At 41.0% G+C, this 21,606-nt stretch overlaps 1 protein-coding gene across 2 annotated transcripts in view; it reads right to left on the bottom strand.

Annotated features, from left to right (window-relative positions):
- Window positions 1–21,606, bottom strand: part of XRN2 (5'-3' exoribonuclease 2) — a 363,942-nt gene that overhangs the window by 73,063 nt on the left and 269,273 nt on the right. The window contains exons 24-25 of one of the 2 annotated variants that reach the window (XM_030196221.1): window positions 20,631–20,687; window positions 9,300–9,368 (exon numbers count right to left, since the gene is read on the bottom strand). In XM_030196221.1, coding sequence (XP_030052081.1) covers window positions 9,300–9,368; window positions 20,631–20,687 — 126 coding nt within the window. Of the gene's footprint in view, window positions 1–9,295; window positions 9,369–20,630; window positions 20,688–21,606 lie in introns of both variants that reach the window. The other variant, XM_030196223.1, reaches the window with a different exon arrangement.

Raw genomic sequence — 21,606 nt, forward strand, 5'->3', positions numbered from 1 at the left:
GAGGAGTGGGAGCACTGCCTGGGGAGAGAGATTGGGACAGAGCAATGGAAGTAGTTCTATAATTAATTATAGGTAGTTACAATTTAATCTCAAACACTGGCTTTATTGGACCCCAGTGAAAGGAGAGAAAGAGGGAGATGGACTAGGGGGAAGTGCTAGTATCAGTGTGGCCAGTAATGAAGCTGCACCTTACTGGCAGCGGGTTCCATTGGGAGGAAACTAGCTAAGGCACCAGATGAAGCAGCAGTCTCGAGAGCAATCTGTTGTGAAGTCATTTTTCTGGAGCTATAGTTCTACTTGTGATTTCTCTTTAAGGACTGGCCAGGTCTATATTTGACTTATCTGCATAGGGTTAAGTCCTTTCAACAGCGCGGGCAGCCTTGTGCTGTCCTTATTACAGGTTGACAATGTTTTTGATGCCAAGTTATTAGCTGCTATTAAATAAAATATTTCTTGAATTCAACTGTTGACTCCCAAATACAAACTCTTTATGGTTTTGGGAAACACAGAAAAGGCTGATGTTTATGCTGTTTAAGTTTTTGCTATTTTATTTCCTACGTGGGTGGATTCTTCCTCTCAGTCTCGCGTAGCTTTTTAAGTGTGAGGGAAGATGTAGTGTAGAAAGCAAGGGGGGGTGGTATCTGGATGGGGAGTATATGGGGTTTGGGGAGGGGCAGGTGTTAGGTGTAGGGAGGAGGGGGTTCAAGCACTTGTTTCATATTTTTCTACCCATATCTCCATTTTGCAGTTTTTGAATGTTATAGTTATGAGCTCAGCACAGGTCATGTGAATGACTATCAATGCGAAGGGCCTCAATTCCCCTTTCAAGAAGCAATGTTTATAGAAAAAGGCATCTAGACTCAAAGTTGAGATATGTCTGATTCAGGAAACACATCTTAGGTAGCATGATAGGCTTCTTCTCAGCCATACATATCCAGTGTGCGAGTTGGCTTCACAACCGATTAAGAAAAGTAATGTGGTGGGTATACTGATATCTTGAGGGATCCAGATTATGGTATGCAGATGGTTGACCCCCTTAGGAGATCTGTTGCCATTAATGCAGACATTCGGGGATCAGTATATAATTTCGTTTGTGTACCCTCCTAATGAGCCACAAAAAGAATTTTATGAAACATTGGAACAGCATCTGCTGCAATTAACAGTGGATCAGTGGGTGAATGGGGGAGATTTTAATGTGACACTCTTTCCCCTTAGGTACCACAGGAACGATAGGGTCACTCTTAAATCTTTTATAAACCATCTAGGGCTGCGGGATGTGTGGAGGGGTTTTCCATCCCAACATGACTTAATATGAATCATATTCTTAGATAGACTATCTGTTCTTGGATAGTGCTCTGATCCCAGTGGTCTCCAAGTCAGATATAGAGGCCATTGTATGGTCTGACCATGCTTCAGTGTGGATATTGTTTTCTTTGGAACCTGTTGATTATAAATTGCAATTTTTGAGGATTAATGAATCATTGTGGAAGATGAGGAAGTGGTTGCTGATATCAATAAATGCATTATCGAATATATTTCCACTAATGCCCGAGACACATCAATTGGCTTTTTTGGGGATGGTTCAGGCCTTTATTAGGGGTCATTCATTAAGTGGGCCTCCAGACAAACACCAGTAGAACAAAATATCCAGCGGAGGCAGGCTAATAGCTCAGTGTGAGCAATAGTTATTCTTGATCCTTCCCCCCAAATTTGTACATAATTGTCTTAATTTAAGAGATCAATAGAAAATGTTGTGGTCTGATAACATCAATTAAGAGATAGAGATGACCCATAAATTATTTTTTGAGGAAGGTAATAAGGAAAGTAGGTGATGCAGAATGGAACTTGCTTTTGTCAGTGGAAATTGGGCCCATATAGGCTGTGAATTGGGCTTTCCAGAGGCCTCTCCCTAGGTATCCAAGGCCTTACCTTTGGTCTCACATCTGTTTTTCTTATCTGACACGCCCAAGTTCACACTGCTTTGTCTCTGAATCTCCCCAACCACCATCAGTTAGTAGCTGAGGGAGAGAAACATTCCCTTTTCTGTATACATGCATGTTACCCTGGCCAGGCTCTGTGCACGTGTACATATATGATTGGTTATCTTGTCCAGGCTCTGCCCTGTTTTCGGCTGGGCAAAGCAAGAGTATAACTACACTATGCACTGGTATTTTTTAGGGGAACTTTAGAGTTTTTTTTTCTCCTTTTCTTTGGCCTTTTGCTCCGATATTCCATCTCTGTGCACAGTAGAGATTTAGTTTCAAGTCTCTACCGTCCAGCCCTTCATGCTCCTTCCTGTGTAAGGGAGAGACTGCCATAAATGCTGTCTACATGTAATAAGAAGCTATGTGAGCCAATCATTCTGCTGGCATCTAAATTATCTATCACATCCTATTTCCTCAGTGAATGTGTGAGTCTGCAGTCTATGCACATTTGCCATCCGAAAATACAAAAGAACTCACAAGATACCAGCAGGAGTCACTGCTGTTCTAGATCAGTAGGCTACTAGCTCACCAGCTTAAAGCTAAGCAAATGCAAACCCAAGAAACTGTGCTACAAGACAATAGAGTTATGATTTGGGGGTGGTGGGGGAGGATAAATTGAAACATTGCTCAAGACGATACTCTCCCACACCTTTTACTGTCCTTGTGATTTATAGTAGTAGTAGTTGTGTCAACACAGGTCTGGGACAGGATCTCCAAAATGCTAACAATAGATATGAACTTCAATATTTCCTATATGACTACTACTCTTCACTCTGCCACTCCTGGATTATTCATCTCAGAACTCCATAAACAGTTCTTGGATATCATGATAGCTCTTACTACCTATCTCATTATTCTCCATGGGAAGAAGAATACCACCCTCAACATGTATGAATGGTGGAATCACTTGTGTGCCATCAGAAACTATGAATAATCAGCAGCTATTAAAGTTTGTAACCTCACCAACTTTAAGAAGCTCCGGACTGCTTTTGACAATTTCTACAAGAAAATTTAGTTTTCTCCTCTTTGTATTCTTTGACCTTTCCTCCAGCAATTCAACCAATTGTATGCACTGCAGGTTTTGTAGTATGTTCCACCTGTTAATGTTTTTATTGAATGATACCTTACATGCTGTTTTATCTTTTATAATATCATTATATAAAACTCAATAAAGAATAATTTGAAAAGCTATATACACCCTGAGGTACACCCTACAGATGAAAAGATGAATGCTTATTTAGAGCAGGTCCAGTTTCTTCAGTTGAGAGAGAGGACTATGTTCAGTTATTTGAACAGAAGGTGCAACTGCAAAAGGTTAACAATGCAATTTTCCATACTAAAACCTGGTAAATCTCTTGATGGCCTGACTAGAAAATAATATTAAAAAATTATCAGGACAATTGTTTCTGCTTTTAGTGGAGATACTCAATTCAGTACTCCAAGGGGGTAAACTACGCAGATCTATGAAGGAGGCAGGTATAACAGTTTTACCCAAGCCAGGTAAAGACCCCACTTCATGTGGGTCCTCCTGACTCATATCACTTTTGAACTTAGATGTGAAGCTGATGGCTAAGGTCTTAGCAAATAGACTCAACTGGGTGATTGGTTTTATTGTGTGGAAAGACCAGTCAAGGTTTATTCCAGAAGATCTACAGGGGATAATGTCAGGTGTATATTAAATTTAATATGGTGAGCCAAGTCTTGGATATCCCCCTGACCCCCTTAAATATCAACGCTGAAAAGGCATTCGATAGGGTGGAATGGGAGTTTATGCAACAAGTTCTCACACAATTTGGTTTCGGACCCAACTTTAAAACATGGATCTCAGCCCTATATTCCTCTCCAACAACCAGGGTATGGGCCAATGGGGGATACTCTGCCAGTTTCAAACTAACCAGGGGAACTAGACAGGAGTGCCCCACTCTCACCACTTATTTTTGCACTAGTAATTGAGCCTTTAGCAACTAAAATTCAGCTAAACCATCATATCCGAGGAGTCCAGGCAGAAGAAGAAGAGTTTAAAATCTATTTGTAGATGGCATTCTCCTTATATGGGGGGGGGGGGGGGGGGGAGTGTTCCTTGTCAGTCCCTACATCATATTCTAACTGAATTGAAACCTATGGTTCACTATCAGGATTCAATCTGAATGCCTCAAAATCTGACCTACTCAATGTTAATTTATTACCTGCACTGGTTGAGGATTTACAAAATAAATTGCCCTCTGGAAGGGTAGTATCCAATAATTAAAGGTATGATATTATCTACAGATCTGAACCCTTTGTACAAGTTGAATTTTGGAAAATTGATCCCCGAGCTATGTAAATCATTTGATTATTGGGCTCGACTAAATTACACCTGGATGGGACATATAGCTATTTGTAAAATGATGATATTGCCACAATGTTTGTACTTTTGTCAAACATTCCAATAGCAATCCCAAAGGTTACTATGCATCAGTTACAGAGGAAGGTGCTCTCATACATTTGGAAGAAGAGAACTCCTAGGATCCCTAGACCTGTGCTCCAACACAGACACTCCCAGGGGGGACTGGGAGTTCCAGATTTTCTGAAATATTATAGAGCTGCACATGTCAAGGCAATCCTGGACGTGTATGACCCTTGCCCTAAGGTTTGGGTTCGTATTGAGCACAACCTGTTACCTCCTACCCATTGGACTAATCTACTGTGGGGCCCTTGAGGACTTAATCCCTGGGCATCTGGACTTTCCCCTTTTCTAAAGCACTTTACTATGAATTGGGCAAGAGTGATAAATATACTGTTGGGGTCCATGAAGTTATCTTATGGAGCTCCACTATCTTCGCTGACAGCTTTTGCACCTCAATGGGGTATTAGACAATTGGAACATATGGTATAATGAAGATAGGGGATTTGTATTCTGAGGGGACTTGGCTATCCTTTTCACAGCTGAGATATGATTCTTATTTCCCATCCTCAGTTTCTGTTTACTTACAGATTAGACACCTTTTGAGATTGTCACCTGTTTGGGATTCTTTGAGTGGCAAACTCCTTCCATTTGAGGAAGTCCTACTACTGGGTTCAGGTGAGAAAAAACTTGTATCTAAAATATATAATATATTTCTGGGCCAGAACTTATAGAAACCATGCTACATTTCCAAACGAAAGTGAGATTTTGGGGGACCTTTCTCTGATAGGATTTGGCAAATAATTCATCAGCATATATTTAAAATCTCAATTTCATCTTGTTGAACATGGTAATGCTATTATATAGATGGTACACATACCCAACCAGACTATCACTTTTTTCACCCCAAATAGTTCAGAGCTGCTGGATAAGGTGTGGAGGTATGGGAACATTTTTATCATGTATGGAGGGAGTGCCCTCTTGCACAGAAATTTTAGAAGGACTGTGTAAAGATATTTTCTGCCATGCTGAAAGCGAGCATATCTGGAGACCTTTCTCTGGTTATTACATTGGCAGCATCCAGACTTGTCCGACTCACATTTTAGAGTCCTGCTTCCTTGTTTAGTTATTCTTTAAAAAGAGGTGGAGAACTTGTGGTGACTCCTGCCATACCACAGCTGGACCGTATGAAAAGTAAACATTGCCATGCTTATTATCTGAGTAAATTAACAGCCTTCAAGAAAAGATGCTTGGAAATATTTACCAAGGTATAGGAACCTTTTTTTTACAGTGATAGAGAACTGTTACTGTTTCCTAACTGTGAGGTGGATCTTGATGCTCTTCAGTTTGTGATGTTATATTTTTCTGTACTATCTTTCTGTTGACTGCGCATGATTGTGAGGATTTGGACATGGCATTTTGCATTTCCTGTAATGGGAGGTTGTATTGGTTGCTTCTGTTTGGTCTGTATTTGTTCTTTAAAATAGCAATAAAAATTAAATTTAAAAACAAACAAAAAAAAAAAAACCAAGTCTGGGGTGCCAAGCTCTACTTGACATCAACTGTTTCCTTTTCCATGCGTCAGTGTTCAGAGTAGAGCTGTACTGAATAGCCTATTTAACTATTTGGCCGAATACAAATAATGGGCATTGAGTTTTAATATAACAAATAATAAAATCACCATAAAAAAGGGAAAAGCCACAATGGGATCTCAATGTATTTGCTGTTTTCAGTGAACAGTGGCAAATTCTTCTAACTATTGCATGAACATTGCTGATAATCAAAATGGAAGAGCAACCTCCTACTGGTATGGATGTCCCTCGTGGTTCTCTGGAGGTTTCAAAGGGTCTTTTTCATCTTGAGACACACTTAAAAGGGGCAAAAATTGTCAAGGCACACCACTGGGATCTAACCCATACCTGCCTATTCCCACTAAATCCATTCCACCCCAACCCATCCCTGCAACCGCCTCCATCCCCACCTGTACTTGTAACCTTCATTTAATAATGCTACTGAAATACATTAGAGGACCAATATACCTGCTATAGATTCCTACAAAGACACTCCATGCCAGCTGAATCCTTCACCTCAGCTGCAGAATATGACTCTCACCTGATACAAAATAGGGAACCGCAAAAACTGAAAGCAGATATGCAGAGATACCGGGCTCTGCATGTTGTGCAACACCAGAGAACTAGAAAGAAATGCATGTCCTCCTGTACATTGCAAAATAAAGCATACAAATGTCATTTCTCAACACTGACATAATTCAATCACTAAACTGAAAACAAAATTGTTTTTCCTACCTTTGTAGTCTGGTCATTTTATTATTCCAGTCACCTTGTTCCCAAATCTTTGGTTCTGCTTTCCTCTGTGCTCTTAACTCTGTTTCCAGGGCCTTCTTTCTATTTGATATCTCTTTTCTCACCTCTTGCCCTATGTCTATATGGCACTGATCTTTCACATTCAGCTTTCTACAAATTCTCTGCCTCCTTCTCAAATATATCTTGCTTTCTCCTTCATGTACAGCCCGTCTCCCCCTTTCCTTCTTGTCTTGCCTCTCTCCCCTCTTCCCTTCCCGTTCAGTCTGTCTCCCCTCTTCCCTTCATGATCAGCCCGTCTCCCCTCTTCCCTTCATGTTTAGCCTGTCTCCCCTCTTCCCTTCATGTTCAGCCCGTCTCCCCTCTTCCCTTCATGTGCAGCCCGTCTCCCCCTTTTCTTAATGTCTTGCCTCTCTCCCCTCTTCACTTCCCATTCAGTCTGTCTCCCCTCTTCCCTTCATGATCAGCCCGTCTCCCCTCTTCCCTTCATGTTTAGCCTGTCTCCCCTCTTCCCTTCATGTTCAGCCCGTCTCCCCTCTTCCCTTCCCTTCATGTTCAGCCCATCTCCCCTCTTCCCTTCCCGTTCAGCCCATCTCCCCTCTTCCCTTCGTGTTCAGCCCGTCTCCTCTCTTCTCGTTCTGTGCAGCATGTTTCTTCTCTTTCCTTCCCTTCAAGTGTTGCCTGACTCCACTCTTCCCTTCCCCTTTATGTTCGACTTGTCTTCCCTTCATATGCAGTACGTCTCCCCATTTCCCTTCCTTATATGTGAAACATTTTCATTCTCTCCTCCTCCCCACCCCCATTCCCTCACATGGGTCCAATATCTTTCCCTGTCTTCTTCCTCCCCCCACCCCTCAGGCATCTCTCTCCACTATGCCATGATTCTACAAGCTTTGAGGTTCCCAGCAGCTACTAGAATAGGCCTTTCTCTGACCGTCCTAAGGTTTTCCCTCTGCTATGCCCCTACCACATGGCAAAAGGAAGTCATGTCAGAAGAAGGATTCTAGGCAGGCCAGAGGAAGGCCTGTTCTAATAGCTTCCAGAAACCACAAAGTTTGTAGAATTGCAGCAGACAGGAAAGAGACCAGAGGGGGTGAGAGAAGGAAGACAGTGAGGTGAATCCAGACCTGAGGGGAAGTGCGCCAATTCTGTTGCCTATGACCTGGAAGGGATTCAAGCAGGATCCCTAGGGACTCCACAGCACACCTGGGGAGCAGCCGTGGCACACTGGTTGAAACACACTGGTCTAGATTGATCTCTGGATAATGGCATGGAGCTGTCTAAGGCTGGAAAGCAAAGTACACCTCCAGATGTGGCTGTTTTGGATAATGTAAAACCTTCTACACCTCCTTGTTCTTAGAACTTTGTCCTGAGAAAATGTATCCAAGGTTTGAAGCTCTACTTGATATGAACTATTTCCTTTTCCATGCTTCAGTGTTCAGAGTACAGCTGTACTGAATAGCATATTTTACTATTTGGCTGAATGCAAATAATGGGCATTGAGCTTTAACATAACAAATAATAAAATTAGCAATATGAAATCAGAAATCAAGAGTTTATTTTAGTAGGATATAGCACAGTACAGTCCAGTTTATTCATATTTGAATTTAAATCACTATTTTGTCAAAAATGAATAATGTATTCGGGGGTCAAATTCCTGGGCCTGCCTCTGACCATACAGCCTCTTTGGTGTGGTCTGGCCATGGACACTGCATCAAGCTTTCAATTCTAGATTTCTTTCAGAAAAGAACAATTCTCTACAACAATTCTAGGGTGCCTCAGTGACAAAGATGCAACTTATGGCTTTTATTTTAAAAACAGGCCAGATATTCTTACATGTTCACACTTTTAGCAGTAGTTACTAAATATGTACATCCCTTATCCATGAATTTTCAGTAGCACTATATACAGAATATTCACTGCAACTGCCCGGCACTATCCATGTAGTGCTGATGCACAGAAAGGGAATTCTGCTTTACTGTACAGATAGTGACAATATTTAGCTGCTATCTGTATAATAAAACAGTTTAAGCTAGGACAGCTTTCCCAGGTCTAAAATAGGAACCATACAAAGTGATATATAAATCTAAAAATGCGTAAGAACAAAGCATGACTGTTAAATACACATTAAAATCTCATCCCCATCCGCACCAATTCTAAAACAATGCTGCTGGAAATACAGGATTTAGCTTTTTTCCAAATCTCCCTAAAAGCCATAACTGGCAAACTATTCCAAAACAAAGCTTTAACAGAGAATGCTCTAACACAAACAAAAACCTTTCTTGCTTTTTTTTTTTAAACAATGCTGCATCAGAATATTGCAGATTCCACCTTTAACAATACCATTTCAACTTACTGCCCTCAATGTCAGAAGTCTGTTTTGGCAAACAGAAATTGATGGGTAACACAGGGTCTTAACAGTATAGGAACTATTAGCACAGGAGCAGTGAAAGGGTTTTTACACCTTTCCAGAAAGTTCTGGAAGAATCTGTCCATTTGGTGCCACAGTGACATGTTCATGCATGTGATTATAGTCAACTGCTCTTCTACAAAGAAATACCAATATTCAAAAATAAAATGAAGATATAATAGCTTGAAAGCATCACTTACTTTGCTCCTGATAAAAATACAGCCTTGAAAACATAGCCTTCTTGATATTGTGGATCTTTGAATTTGATACTAAAAAAAAAAAAAAGTAAGCAGTAATAGTAATGTTCTATAAAAATGTGCATACCTGGGAGATAAAAGAAATAGTAACAGACTATTCTCATACAGGTTGGTAAATCTAATTTATGAATTTTCATGATTAAATATTCCTCTGAAATAGCACCTTCACCTTCAACCTGTAACACTTCACTGCTCTTTCTGTCTGGCTACGAGAGGTACCGAGCATGCCCAAGGAATTCCAAGGATGTCCATACAAAAGTCAAAGGAAAGAAAGCTTGCAGAAAGGATGTGTTAAAAGTTCAGAATAAAGGGAAACATTAATAACATAAGGTAACATGTCTTCTATATTCTTTTGAAAACATAGAATAAAACAGCAAAAATCCCACCACAAATGTAATAAAATATGCTTATATAAGTTGAGATTGATGTAATGCACCACTTGATGTTTGTGCTTAATTCTCTCAACATGGTTTAATCATCACGCTTAAATTTCTGAATTTTTCAAATTCACAAACAGTTTTGAAGAAATAAATTTTAACTGCACACTTATCTTAAATATTTCTTTTGTTTCCATCTTTCTATTGTCAGGTCACGACACGGTCCATGTTTCACTTATCTTCATTAGGGGAATTATTTTTTCATCAACAACAGTACTGAACTTAAGCAGCTTAGTTGCACTGGACTTACTTCCTGACACAGCAGAGCATATGCAAAATGGTGGTACCATTGTCAGGGTTTTGTTTTCATATGTTTATGTCTTTTAATATATGGTTCAGTGAAACATGGAGACTTTATAATGACCCCTTGCATCTGTTGTATGCTATTCAGCCATATGTTCTGGGAAGTTGAAAAACCCAGCGTAAAACACAGGTTCAGCAAGATAGTCGTTTGTGACTTTATAAATTTATATACCAATTTTGTGAATGAACAGCACTTTGTAATTTTAGAGGAGTGTCACAAAGGAGTTATTTAGTAGGTGAAGGGTTTTTCTTGAGAACAGTCTTTTTTTCTTTACTAAAGAGTTCACTGTTCTTTTTTTCCCTTGCACCTTTATATTCAGTGAAACTGATGATAAACCAATGTACTTATTAAATACTCTGTTGGGAGTGTGGTACAATGTTAAAATTTGAAGTTCCTTTTTATAATTAAGCTTTCAATTCCTCTGTGTCCCTTCTCTATAGTAGGCAAACTTCTTAGCGGATTAGTGTTACAGTATAGTTTGTGCCTCTTTAATATATATAACTTGGCTTTTAAATGTCAACAAGGACTATGGTGGTATCGGGATCTCAAGGTTGATTTACCTCCTCAACGGGTACTAACTGAGGAAAATATCATTTTCCCTCTGCATCTATCAGCCATTTTGGGATGTTTCTTACCCAGCAGATTTACATTGCATCCTGTATTAAGTTCCACCTTCACAGCATTGGAACTGGAAGAAACACTCTCATCCAAACCTTGGGCGCTATCTAAATTTCAATCTATACGGTTTACTCTGGCCATATGAATCAATAATTGCCCTATATATTGGCCCCAATGGGCATCCCTAGAGATTCGGCGTCTGAAACATGGTATTCGGCGAGTAACCACCTGGACAATTTCCCCCAGACAATTCCTAGTCTCCAACTCCCCTTAGAACAATTGTTATCTAGGTTAAATGCCCTCCGACCATTTCCCACCTAAGGGTGTCAATTCCCACTGGCCCAATTCTCCCCAGGGAATTCTCAACCCTCCGAAATCTCAGTGGTCCTGGTGGTTTCACTATAGCCTTACCAACATCTCTTCAGTGGCTGTTTATCAGTTTTCTCTCTTTACTACAAATTCTTCACTGGGCACCAGAATGAGGCCTGGCACATGCAAAGAGAGAATTCTTCGTTTTAAAGTGTTGGGGTTGCATCGGGTCAGAGCTAAAGACTTCCAGTCTGTGAGTTTTGGTGCTGGAGTTGGAGAGCCGAAAGGGTGGACAAGGTAATGTTTGGAAGGGAAATGGGGCGGGAGTGGGTAGGAATTGACTCCTTTAGGGTTTTTGCTACAATTTGTAGGTATTGTAGAATTTGAAAAAACCTCTTTTTTTATTCTACATGTTGCAGTGCTTCAGTGTTTGACATGTCTAAAAAAACCTTTCTTAATAAAATGTTTTCGATGGATTCCTTTGATTCAACTTCACAGCTTCCTCTAGGATATATTTTCTCATATCAACACAATTAAACATATTTTTCATTATTTATGTTGCAGACCAGTGTGTGTAGAAAAGGATTGTTCCCAGTAAAATAAACATTACATATTGCAGTGAGAACTTATGACAATCCTATCATTCATCATCTCAGGGACTGCCTGTTCTGGTGGCTCTATCAGTCAAATGTCGCCATACTCCTTCTAAATTGCTCCAACTCATATTATGCTAATTGTTGATTTCTATCCTGGTTTGTTCATAGGGAATTAGTTAAAGTGCTTTGAAATATAAAATTGCTTTTTTCATTTTCGTACCAATACATTCTTTTTAAAGAACCAGTAAGAAATCTGTGAAAGAATTTCTCCGAGGTATTGTTCATAATCTTGTTTTTTAGTTAATATGGTAATTTTTTCTAATAAGAGCTGATTTCTAAGATGCTTTCTGTTTAGTTTATAATTCAGTATTTATAATTGGACATGTGCATTGAAAAGTTACATTGGTCACTTTTTTTGTCTTGGTTTTGTACTGTGCAGAAGTGGGTTTGGCATTATGAATGTTAAGGGTTGGAACTGTCCTCTCTGGAACGGTAGGAATTGGTTAGGGGGTAATTGACCTAGGTGGCAATTTTCCAGATGGGAACTGGTCAGTCGGAACTGTCCAGGTGGGAACTGACCTAGAACCTTGGAACATATATTCTCCCACATAGGTTTCAGACTGTTTTCGAATCTTCAAGCACAATACGATTTGCCGGACTCAAGCTTTTATCAATAGTTACAACTCAAAGCTTCTCTTCCCATGATATCCAAATGTTGATAGTCCAACTTTACTGATACTCCTTTGATGGATATAATCCATCTACTGCAAACTACTGGACATACGGTGTTGGTTTTATATCAAGCATTGATCTCTAAAACTTACAGACTACGTCTTCATTAGAAACTGTTTGGAAGAAAAAAATGCACTAACATTTGATCAGAACTTTTGAGACACTTTTAGGGGAAGTGCTTTGAAAGCTACAATGTCGACTTCATTAGCTCAAACATTTTTTGTTACTCATTTGCTTTGTGGACACCACTGAAGTTGTTCAAAATTGGATGCCTAGAACTGGACAAATGTTGGCACTGCTACACAAGCTGGAACTCTGTCACATATGATATTTGAATGTTCCAAACTTCAAGAGTTTTGGAATAATGTCTGTGATACTATTCAATTTTTCATATCAAAACACCCATCACTTTATCTATAGTTTTGTGTCTTTCAATTTCTGTACCCATTATTATGGATCGTTCTGTTAGTAAATTATTGAATGTATTGATAGCATTAGCAATTAAAATCATTTTGTCATCATGGAAGTCTATTGATAGCATACACTATACTCACTGGTGGAACTTATTTTGCTTAACTACAAAATCAGAAACAGCCAGTACACACTACCATAACAGACTTCCATTGGTATGCAAAATTTGGGGTCCAGTGGACATTTTCCTGGAACTGTAATGTTACGCTTCTAGTAGGGTACTGCCTTTATAGGTTGGATTGTTAACCTGTATTGGTTTTTGATTTTACTCTGACTAGTCTACTGTTATTCTATTATATTCTCTTGTTACTATGTAAGCTGCATTGAGCCTGCGATGAGCGAGAAAGCGCGGGATACAAATGTAATAAATAAATAAATAAATTTATATGACGGTACTGTATTCATGTATCTATACTGCTCTATTTGTTCAGTTTTGTTTTTTATTGAGTTAATAAAAAGATTGAACTTAAAAAAAAAAAGAGAATCTCACAAACATAAGACACTAACTTTTGTTATTTATTTATTTATTTATTTATTTATTTGCTGCATTTGTATCCCACATTTTCCCACCTATTTGTAGGCTCAATGTGGCTTACAATGTTCCTTTGTGGCATTTGCCACTCCAGAGTAAAAGGTATAGTTGATACTACATAGAGACATGGTTTAACATAATGGATTATGTGACTAACATAATGGATCGTCATTACAGAGTAAAAGAGGCGGTTAGAATTACCTAAAGAATATTGATGACCTGTCGATTAGATAGGTAGATTAATAGCACGTCAATTCAGAGTATAAATGCAATTTGTATATTACAGAGAATATAGATGATCTAAGTGAATTAGGCGATGAGCATAGGGAGAAGACATTTTGGATATCAGTAAGAGGTGATTTATTACAGTTCTTGTTACGGGCCATTGTGGTATACCTTGTTGAAGAGATAGGTCTTCAATGATTTGCAAAAGTTGTTTAGATTGTAAATTGTTTTCAGGTCCATTGGCAATGTATTCCACAGCTGCGTGCTCTTATATGAGAAGATAGAAGATATATAAGATATGAAGATAGAAGTAGTTTACAAAAGCAGAGGCTAAGGGTGAGGACATCAGGCAAAAACAAAAGATAAAGAAGCATGACCCACAGGTCATAGGGTAGTCACCTGTAATTGTAAAACTAAAATTCTTCAGAAATCAACCAGATTGATGACGACAGGTAAGTAGTGACCTGGTACTGACTACCAAAAGGAGAAAACAAGGGATGAATACTGAAAACAACCTGGCAATATAGTGCCAGCAGACTACAACTTTTGGGAAACCACACAAATTGGTTCTGAAAGAAACGTGGTGACCATATACAATTCAGCAATGTCATAGGGACCTATAAGGCCAAAAATTCAGGTATAAACTTCAGTAGTTTTGACAGCAGTTTAGATTTTATTATATTTTTGTTACATTTGTACCCCGCGCTTTAGATAATTAAAAAGCTTAGTAGTAAAACAAAAAATTATGTTTTACCTGATACTTTGCTTTCCTTTAGTCACAGCAGATGAATCCAGATACTTGTGGGTTGTATCCATCTACCAGCAGATGGAGATAGAGAGCGCTGAATTGCACTGCCTTATAGGATGGAATGCTCCTTGGCCAGTCAGTACTTCTCATAACGAAGCAGAGGGAAACAGAATTACAACATATCTCCTTCTCCACAGCAAAACTTGATAAACCAAGAACTGCAAACACGGAAATTGATGACACAGTCCATCTAAAATGTAAAAACATAAAGAGGTCCAACAGAGAGGAACCGCCGCCAAAAAGAGAGTGGACATCTGGACTCATCTGCTGCGACTAAAGGAAAGAAAATGATTAGGCAAAACAATTTTTCGTTCCTTAGCATCAGCAGCAGATGAATCCAGAGACTTGTGGGATGTAGCAAAGCAGTCCTTAAGTAGGGCAGCAACTGGAAACTCCCAAGAACAGCATCGATACTCCAAAAGATGTATGCTGTGGAGCAGAATATCCAAAGGGAATGACTGAAGAAGGCATGGAAGGCCGACCTATATATTGTCCTATATATACATTCCAATGGTAAACAGACAGACTTCCGGTTACACAGGTGCCACAGACCAGAAAGAAGACGCCCGGAACAGACTAACTCACTAGAAGATCCACAGATGTGGTAGCTGCCTTGACCTAACGATGTAGCACAGCTGAGGAAGACACTATCTCCAGACGTCTTGAGGAAAGTCCGACCTAAACAGCAGAGCGATGGAACTTGTTGTCACTTCCCAAAAGTGTAGGAGCACATGACAAATGCCTAACCAGCAGGAAATGCAAAGAGTAAGAGAAGTGACAGGGAAAATCCCCTACAGAAGGAAGTGGCGATTTGGCGCAATGCCACCATAGCAGAACTCAGGTGGAACTCAAGAGGACAAGAAGTGGAGCTCTGAACCCAGGTGTGTACTGAGATCATGAACTCAGAAACCAACAGAGATATGCCGGATGATAACACATGGGATCCCAAACAACAAGGGTGCAAACTCCAAATGGAAAGAACAGCGAGACTTGCCCTCAGGAAAATGCTGTGTCCATGAGTCACTGAAATCTACCACCAACATTGATAAGTCTACACCAACAACAGCGTGCTCATAAAGGGAGGTTCAGGAATTATTACGTCATGCTGTAAATGCCATCCAATGGCTCAACCACAGCAACGGGCTGTGACTGTCAAAGACATCTTTTTTGGAGGATGCCTGAACAAAAAGCATACAAGGAACTGGAAATACATCAGCCCCAATTTCCGACCTGGAAACTTAGGAAGAGCTAGACTAATGGACTCCCAAAAGAACTCGAATCCGGGCAGGCAGGTAAGGAACACCGTAGAAAGCCAAAAGCTGCATATAGGCACCCGCCGAGAAATAAAGCACTTTTCTGAACTGTCCAAAAAAGAAGCACTGGAACCACTAGCTATGTCCGAGTTGGGGTTGGAAGGACCAAATAAGAGGAATCAACAGCCGAGGAGGAGCCTGAAGTGGAATCTGGTCCATGGAAGAACTACAAAGATAGAGGCCCTCAGATTTTGCATATAGTTCAAAAGCCAAATACCTGATAAGGGAAGTAGACCCTGACTGGGCGTGAATCTGCTGCTGAGAAGCACAGAAAGAAATGTAGTCCTCAAGCCCATGTCGACTAGCACTCCCAGATACTTCCAAATGCGGTTAGGAAGAACATGCCCGTGGAGAAATGGAATTCACATCCACAGAGTGAAAGGGAATGACTACTCAAGGAGAAACCTGTAGACTCTCAAGAGAGAAAGAGGCACAAATGAATCAGGTGCGAGGCACACAACATCCCGCAACCTATTCATGCGAAGGAAGGCTACCCGTACTTCCACTGCCCTGAAAAGGACCCTGGAGAAGAGGAAAGGGAGATTGACCTGGCATAACGAGAAAATGGCCCTAAAGGAATGCAAAGCCCCCAAATCCCCTGTATCCAAGAGATACGGGGAGGACAACAGGGCTCTAAAGTGGGAGCTGAATCCATAACATTCAGTTCAAAGGTATGCACTCTAACCACTAGGCCAGGGCTCTACCTCTGGAGAGAAACTATTACAGAGAACCACGCTGCCATTGTGAAATGGAGAACTGCCCACTCTCTGTGTACTCTCGGGAAATGCATAGCCAGGAGGAAGGAAATTCCATTTTGTGGAACTTTTCAGGAAAGAGAATAAGTTCCCATGCCCCAGCTACAACTGGGACCAATCTCAAATGTGTCCAAAAAACAAAGAGACCGCAAGGCGGCTATCACAAGCTGAAAAGAGAACTGGAGCTTGCATGAAGGTTCCAAGAGAAATTTGCAGAGAAATAAGAGAACTTCAGAGTGGAACGCCACTGGAGAAACATCTGGCACAGACAAAGATGGACAGCTCTGCATAGAACCCGAAACGTTATCTTACTATTAGGAAACCAAAGGAGGGAACCAGATCCATCAGCCAGAGGTGAGAAAAAAAAACTTGGGGTGACCTGCAGGTTGAAGCCGCCTGTGGTTTGGTTGAGATGAAACAAGAACTGAGAAGAAGAAAATGTTTTGCCACTTGCCACCTCTGAGGCCTGGTGACCCTAGGCCTGTAAATAAGTAAACGAGATCCATGCAGAACAAATAAGTTATGCCAACTAGGGAGCTTGCCAAATGCCATCAAGGTCTTGGTGAGCCGAAATGGCTACTAAGCCAAAGCCATTTGCTTGTTGAGCGTCAAGAAGCTATTTGAGAGGCAGTGCCTCCAAGTGGTGAACACAGCTGCACAAAGGAGCCAACTAATGAGGTAGAAAGTCAGAGCTTGCTGGATGTTGCAGAATCTGGCAGTATGCACCACATAACCCCAGGGATGCAATCTATAGTGAAACTCAAACCAGTAACTTCCTGATAGTGGTACTCAAACTCAGCTGGTTGAAAAACCAGGAAATCAGGTTTGGTTTTTTTTTAAGCCCTCTGAAAAAAAAATGCCAGCTGTTCAACACCAAGAAAGGTGCCCCAGGGTCAGAGAGGTCCTACGGCAATATAGCGGTAAGTCACCCTACCAAAGAGCTGTGCTATGGTGGAAAACACCAGCTGAAAGAACTATAGCACTGAAGTGTAAAGTCCGCTGCCCCAGGTGGTTGTAGAACTGACCCCACTGCCTGCCCCGAGAGAGCTAGCAGGATCTGTCACCAACAGGGGACAACAAGGCACTCAAGAGCCTGGAAAGGTAACTTGAAGCAGCCAGAGACAGGGGCAAAGGTCCAAAAAAGGGACCTCACAAGGTAAACCTGAACTGCGGAAGATCTAGAAGTATGTACCCAGGGAAAATAAGCTGAGAGCCCCAGCTGCCAACCACAAGTGTAGCCCAGACCTGATCTGTGCTTGCCAGGAGGAGGCCACTCATATTCAAGCGACTATGACATCAGGAGAAAAAACCCTGTATAGACTCTCTGAGGAACCCACTCTGGCAGAAGTAAAAAAGTAACTCTGGAGACCAGGAGAGACATGGCCACTCTGCTCTTTCTCTAAAAAAAAAAAAACAGGTGGAAAGAGAAATTGCTCCCCTAACAGAGAGACAATGGCCTCAAGAAAATAAAATACCCTCAATGAATAGCATAGCTCTGTAGTTCATAATGGGAAGATGAGGGAAAAGTGGAAGCAGAGCTGAACAGAGCTGCCTCCCTGAGAAGAAAACAGAGAAGCAAATTGCCCCACAGGAAACCTAGTCCCGAGACAAAATTTGGTCACACCACAGGCAGCGGGACCCTAGGTGGCCACTGCCCCCAACATATATACTAAAGGAACTGCAGTCCAACCAGACGTGGATATGGTGCTCAGATGTGACAAAACCATCGCTGAGCCTGGACTTTCCCCAGAATCGGAAAGGAATCAGGCACCCTCTGATTTCATGCCAGTGTAGACTGCAATCCAGCTCACTCAAGCGAGACCTGGTAACCCAACACAAGCTGTAACCTAGAACTGTACTTGAGGTGGTACTTCAGGCATGAATGGAGCAAGGACATACCGCATGCTTCATGTAGCTACCGAACCAAGCTTCAGCACCACTGCAAGTCCCGAAAAGGCAGCCAACTAGGATCCGTTATTGAAGGCTTCCCAGAGGCAAAATAAGAGGGCAAACCCAAAAAAGACTGCTGAACAACGCACAGGCAATTGCCTACAAGTCCCCCACGGTGCATAAGTAACAGTGAGCACCTCCGGAAGAGGTCACCGTCCCTCAAGCCCTGCTGCAGTGGGGCCGAGAAGCTGCCTCGACTCATCCCCTCTGAAAAACAGTGGCGCACTTGAAGGCCAAAAAGCTTTCCACCTGGGGCCCTGCCAAGCTCGACTCCGCTAGAGGTAGAGACGGTGGGAAACAAGCAGAGAGGCAAGGCACAGATGTTCCTTTTTTTTTTTTTAAACAGAAACCCAGGTGGAGCAGAACGTGAAAACTTGGGGGAAAAGAAAGATACTCCTGACTTGTGGTCCAACAAGATGGCTGCCAAGGCTTCACTTGAGCGGGAAACTTAACTAGCGGTTGCAGACTGCGATAACTGTAAATGGCGGATAGCCTGCACAGCATGGGAAAAACATCCGCCTTGCATGGAATTAACCTGCTGCTATTTTGGGGACAGAGAAAGAAATCCATTACCATGGTACACTGTACCACCAGCAATACAAGTGCACACTCACCCCGTGGCACTGCTGGGAGAAGCCCGACGCCTCACAGGCACTGGAGACACTCCACAACCTTCTCCTCTCACAGCCCAGATACTGGGGGCACCAGCATCTCTCCAGGAACCGTTCGAAGGCTTTTTTTTTTTTTTGCAGACTTAGTTGTAGTGAGAAAGGAGAGGGGCTGGAGAGGGTAGAAGGATGGGGGAGGGACCTGAGATGACTAGGTGTACCCCCTAAAGGCGGCATCGCTCAGCTGCCACCCCTAGATCGACTGAACTGAGAAACCCAGAACAGGAGCTGCGTTCAAATGAAACCGGGAGCTTGTGAGAGACCATCCATCCGCCTGCTGGAGATAGAGAATACTGACTGGCCAAGGAGCAATCCATCCTATAAGGCAGTGCAATTCAGCGCTCTCTATCTTCACCTGCTGGCAGATGGACAACCCACAAATCTCTGGATTCATCTGCTGCTGACACTAAGGAACATGGGGTTAAGGATAGGTGTTGGATCAAGCACTGGAACATGTTATGTTTATTTATTCAAAATTTAAAAACATTCCTTTTTTGGATGCATACAATTGAATGCAAGACATTATGTTCCTGAATGAAGTCTTCCAAAGCCGAATCTGAATAATGGCTCACTCCCTCCTAATGTTTTTTTCCCTCACTATCCTATAAATATTGTAGTTCCACCCCTTCCCTCAAGGTATCAGTCTAGTCTTTCCCTTTTCTAGTCTACTTTATTTTCTTTTTTAGAATGTAAGCCGCCTAGATGTTTACACGAAGGGCAGGGCAACAAACCCTCTAATAAACTTGAAAATGGTAGTCACTGGAAAGTGACTTGACTAAGAAGCAATACCCTTCAAGCATAAAAACTTCTATAGCTAGCATTTGAGATATACACTTAGAAATTGAACAAGAATACCAAATATACTCACATATAGGTCAACAAAGTTTTGACCATCTTTAAGGTCAAAAGTTGAGCGGTATGGGGAGTGGATCTATATGTGAGTCTACCACCTACCCTTTCAGGTTCCATCATCTCTCTTTTCCCTCTCTAACCCTTGATGCATTTCCTACTGGGCAGAGGGCGCAACCTGGCAGTGCACTTGAGTATGGAGCTGTAGAGGAATGCCCTGCACCGACCCTGAAATTGCTGGAGTCTCAGAACAGGTATGATTGAGCTCAAGGGCATGGGTAATGAAGGAGGGACACTATGCATCCAGCTGCTGCTGGCAAGACTGGGGGAAGACCCTAGAGGGTATAAGGAGGCAAAGGGGAGATGCTGGAATCAGCACAGATGGATAGGGAAGGTAAGGGGTGACCTATATGCAAGTCACTACATGGACAGTGTGATTAAGAAGGAAAGTAAGGGTAGGACCTATAGGTGAGAGCAACCTATATAGAAATATGTATTTATTTATTTATTACACTTGTACCCCGCGCTTTCCCACATACAGCAGGTTCAATGCAGCTTACATACCGAAGAAAAAAAAAGAAAAAGCATAAAATTACAAACTACAATAACATAATAATAATAATAATAATAAGGTTTGAAGAATATATACAGTAACTGAGCAAGAAGATGGACCAACTACTATATGTCTGTATTCAATATAAGCTTACCTGATAACAGAATTTTGATTCAGATCTCTCAGCATTGGAACAGGCGAGTATACAGTCCTAGGTGAACAAGTACAAAAGCAGAATGGTACATCAGCATGGATTATACTCGACCACAGAAATTTAGATTCTTATCTTTTGAAACACAGTGCAAAGTAAGTATGCTTTGGTAAAATAAATATACGAATTGCAATTTAGTCATAATACAAAGTAAACCCAAGATAATAATTTGGTTATATTAATTAAAGGTGATTGTGAGAAGTCTATATTATCATTTATTTAATGGCTGCAATATTATGGTACATTTCTATTACAGATGTGAAAAGGCAAAATTTTTTCTGGCTCCTTTTGGGTATTTCAATACCAATTTTCAGGCTTTTTTTTTTTCAGACATTTGTTTTATGTTTAAAAAACTTAACACAGATTACATCATCTAACGTGTGAAAATTGACTGTACATAATAATTCATAGGTTAACATATGTCAAATGGAACACTGGGGTGAAAGAGATAACCTACATGGAGCTAAGTATTTTTGTGGTTCTCCATATAGGAAATTGAGCACATATAGATGGAAAAACTTTATACAAAAAAATATATATATAACTGCAAAGCTGGATTGCTGACGATTACATGCCCACCCAGATCAGTGACTTGGCTTAAGTATAATGCCAATGTGGTGGTAGTGTGCGATTCTGACTGATCCAATAACAATCTTCTGCTACTGTTATGAATGAGTAGTATGTAGGGAGCTGGGTATGTTGATGTGATATATGTTTACCCCCTCCTGGTAGAATTTATTAGGGTGCTGAAAAGATTGAGGAAATTCATAGGTTAAGGTATGTTAAATAGATTTTGCACATACTAATTTAATTTTTTTATTATAAGTATTAATATAGAAACAAATCTCTTCCACAGAAGGGGAAATGGTAAACTAGAGGACATAAGCTGAGGTTGCAGGGTGGTAGACTTAGGAGTAAT

Source organism: Microcaecilia unicolor, chromosome 3, assembly GCF_901765095.1.
Source record: "Microcaecilia unicolor chromosome 3, aMicUni1.1, whole genome shotgun sequence".
Taxonomy (NCBI): domain Eukaryota; kingdom Metazoa; phylum Chordata; class Amphibia; order Gymnophiona; family Siphonopidae; genus Microcaecilia; species Microcaecilia unicolor.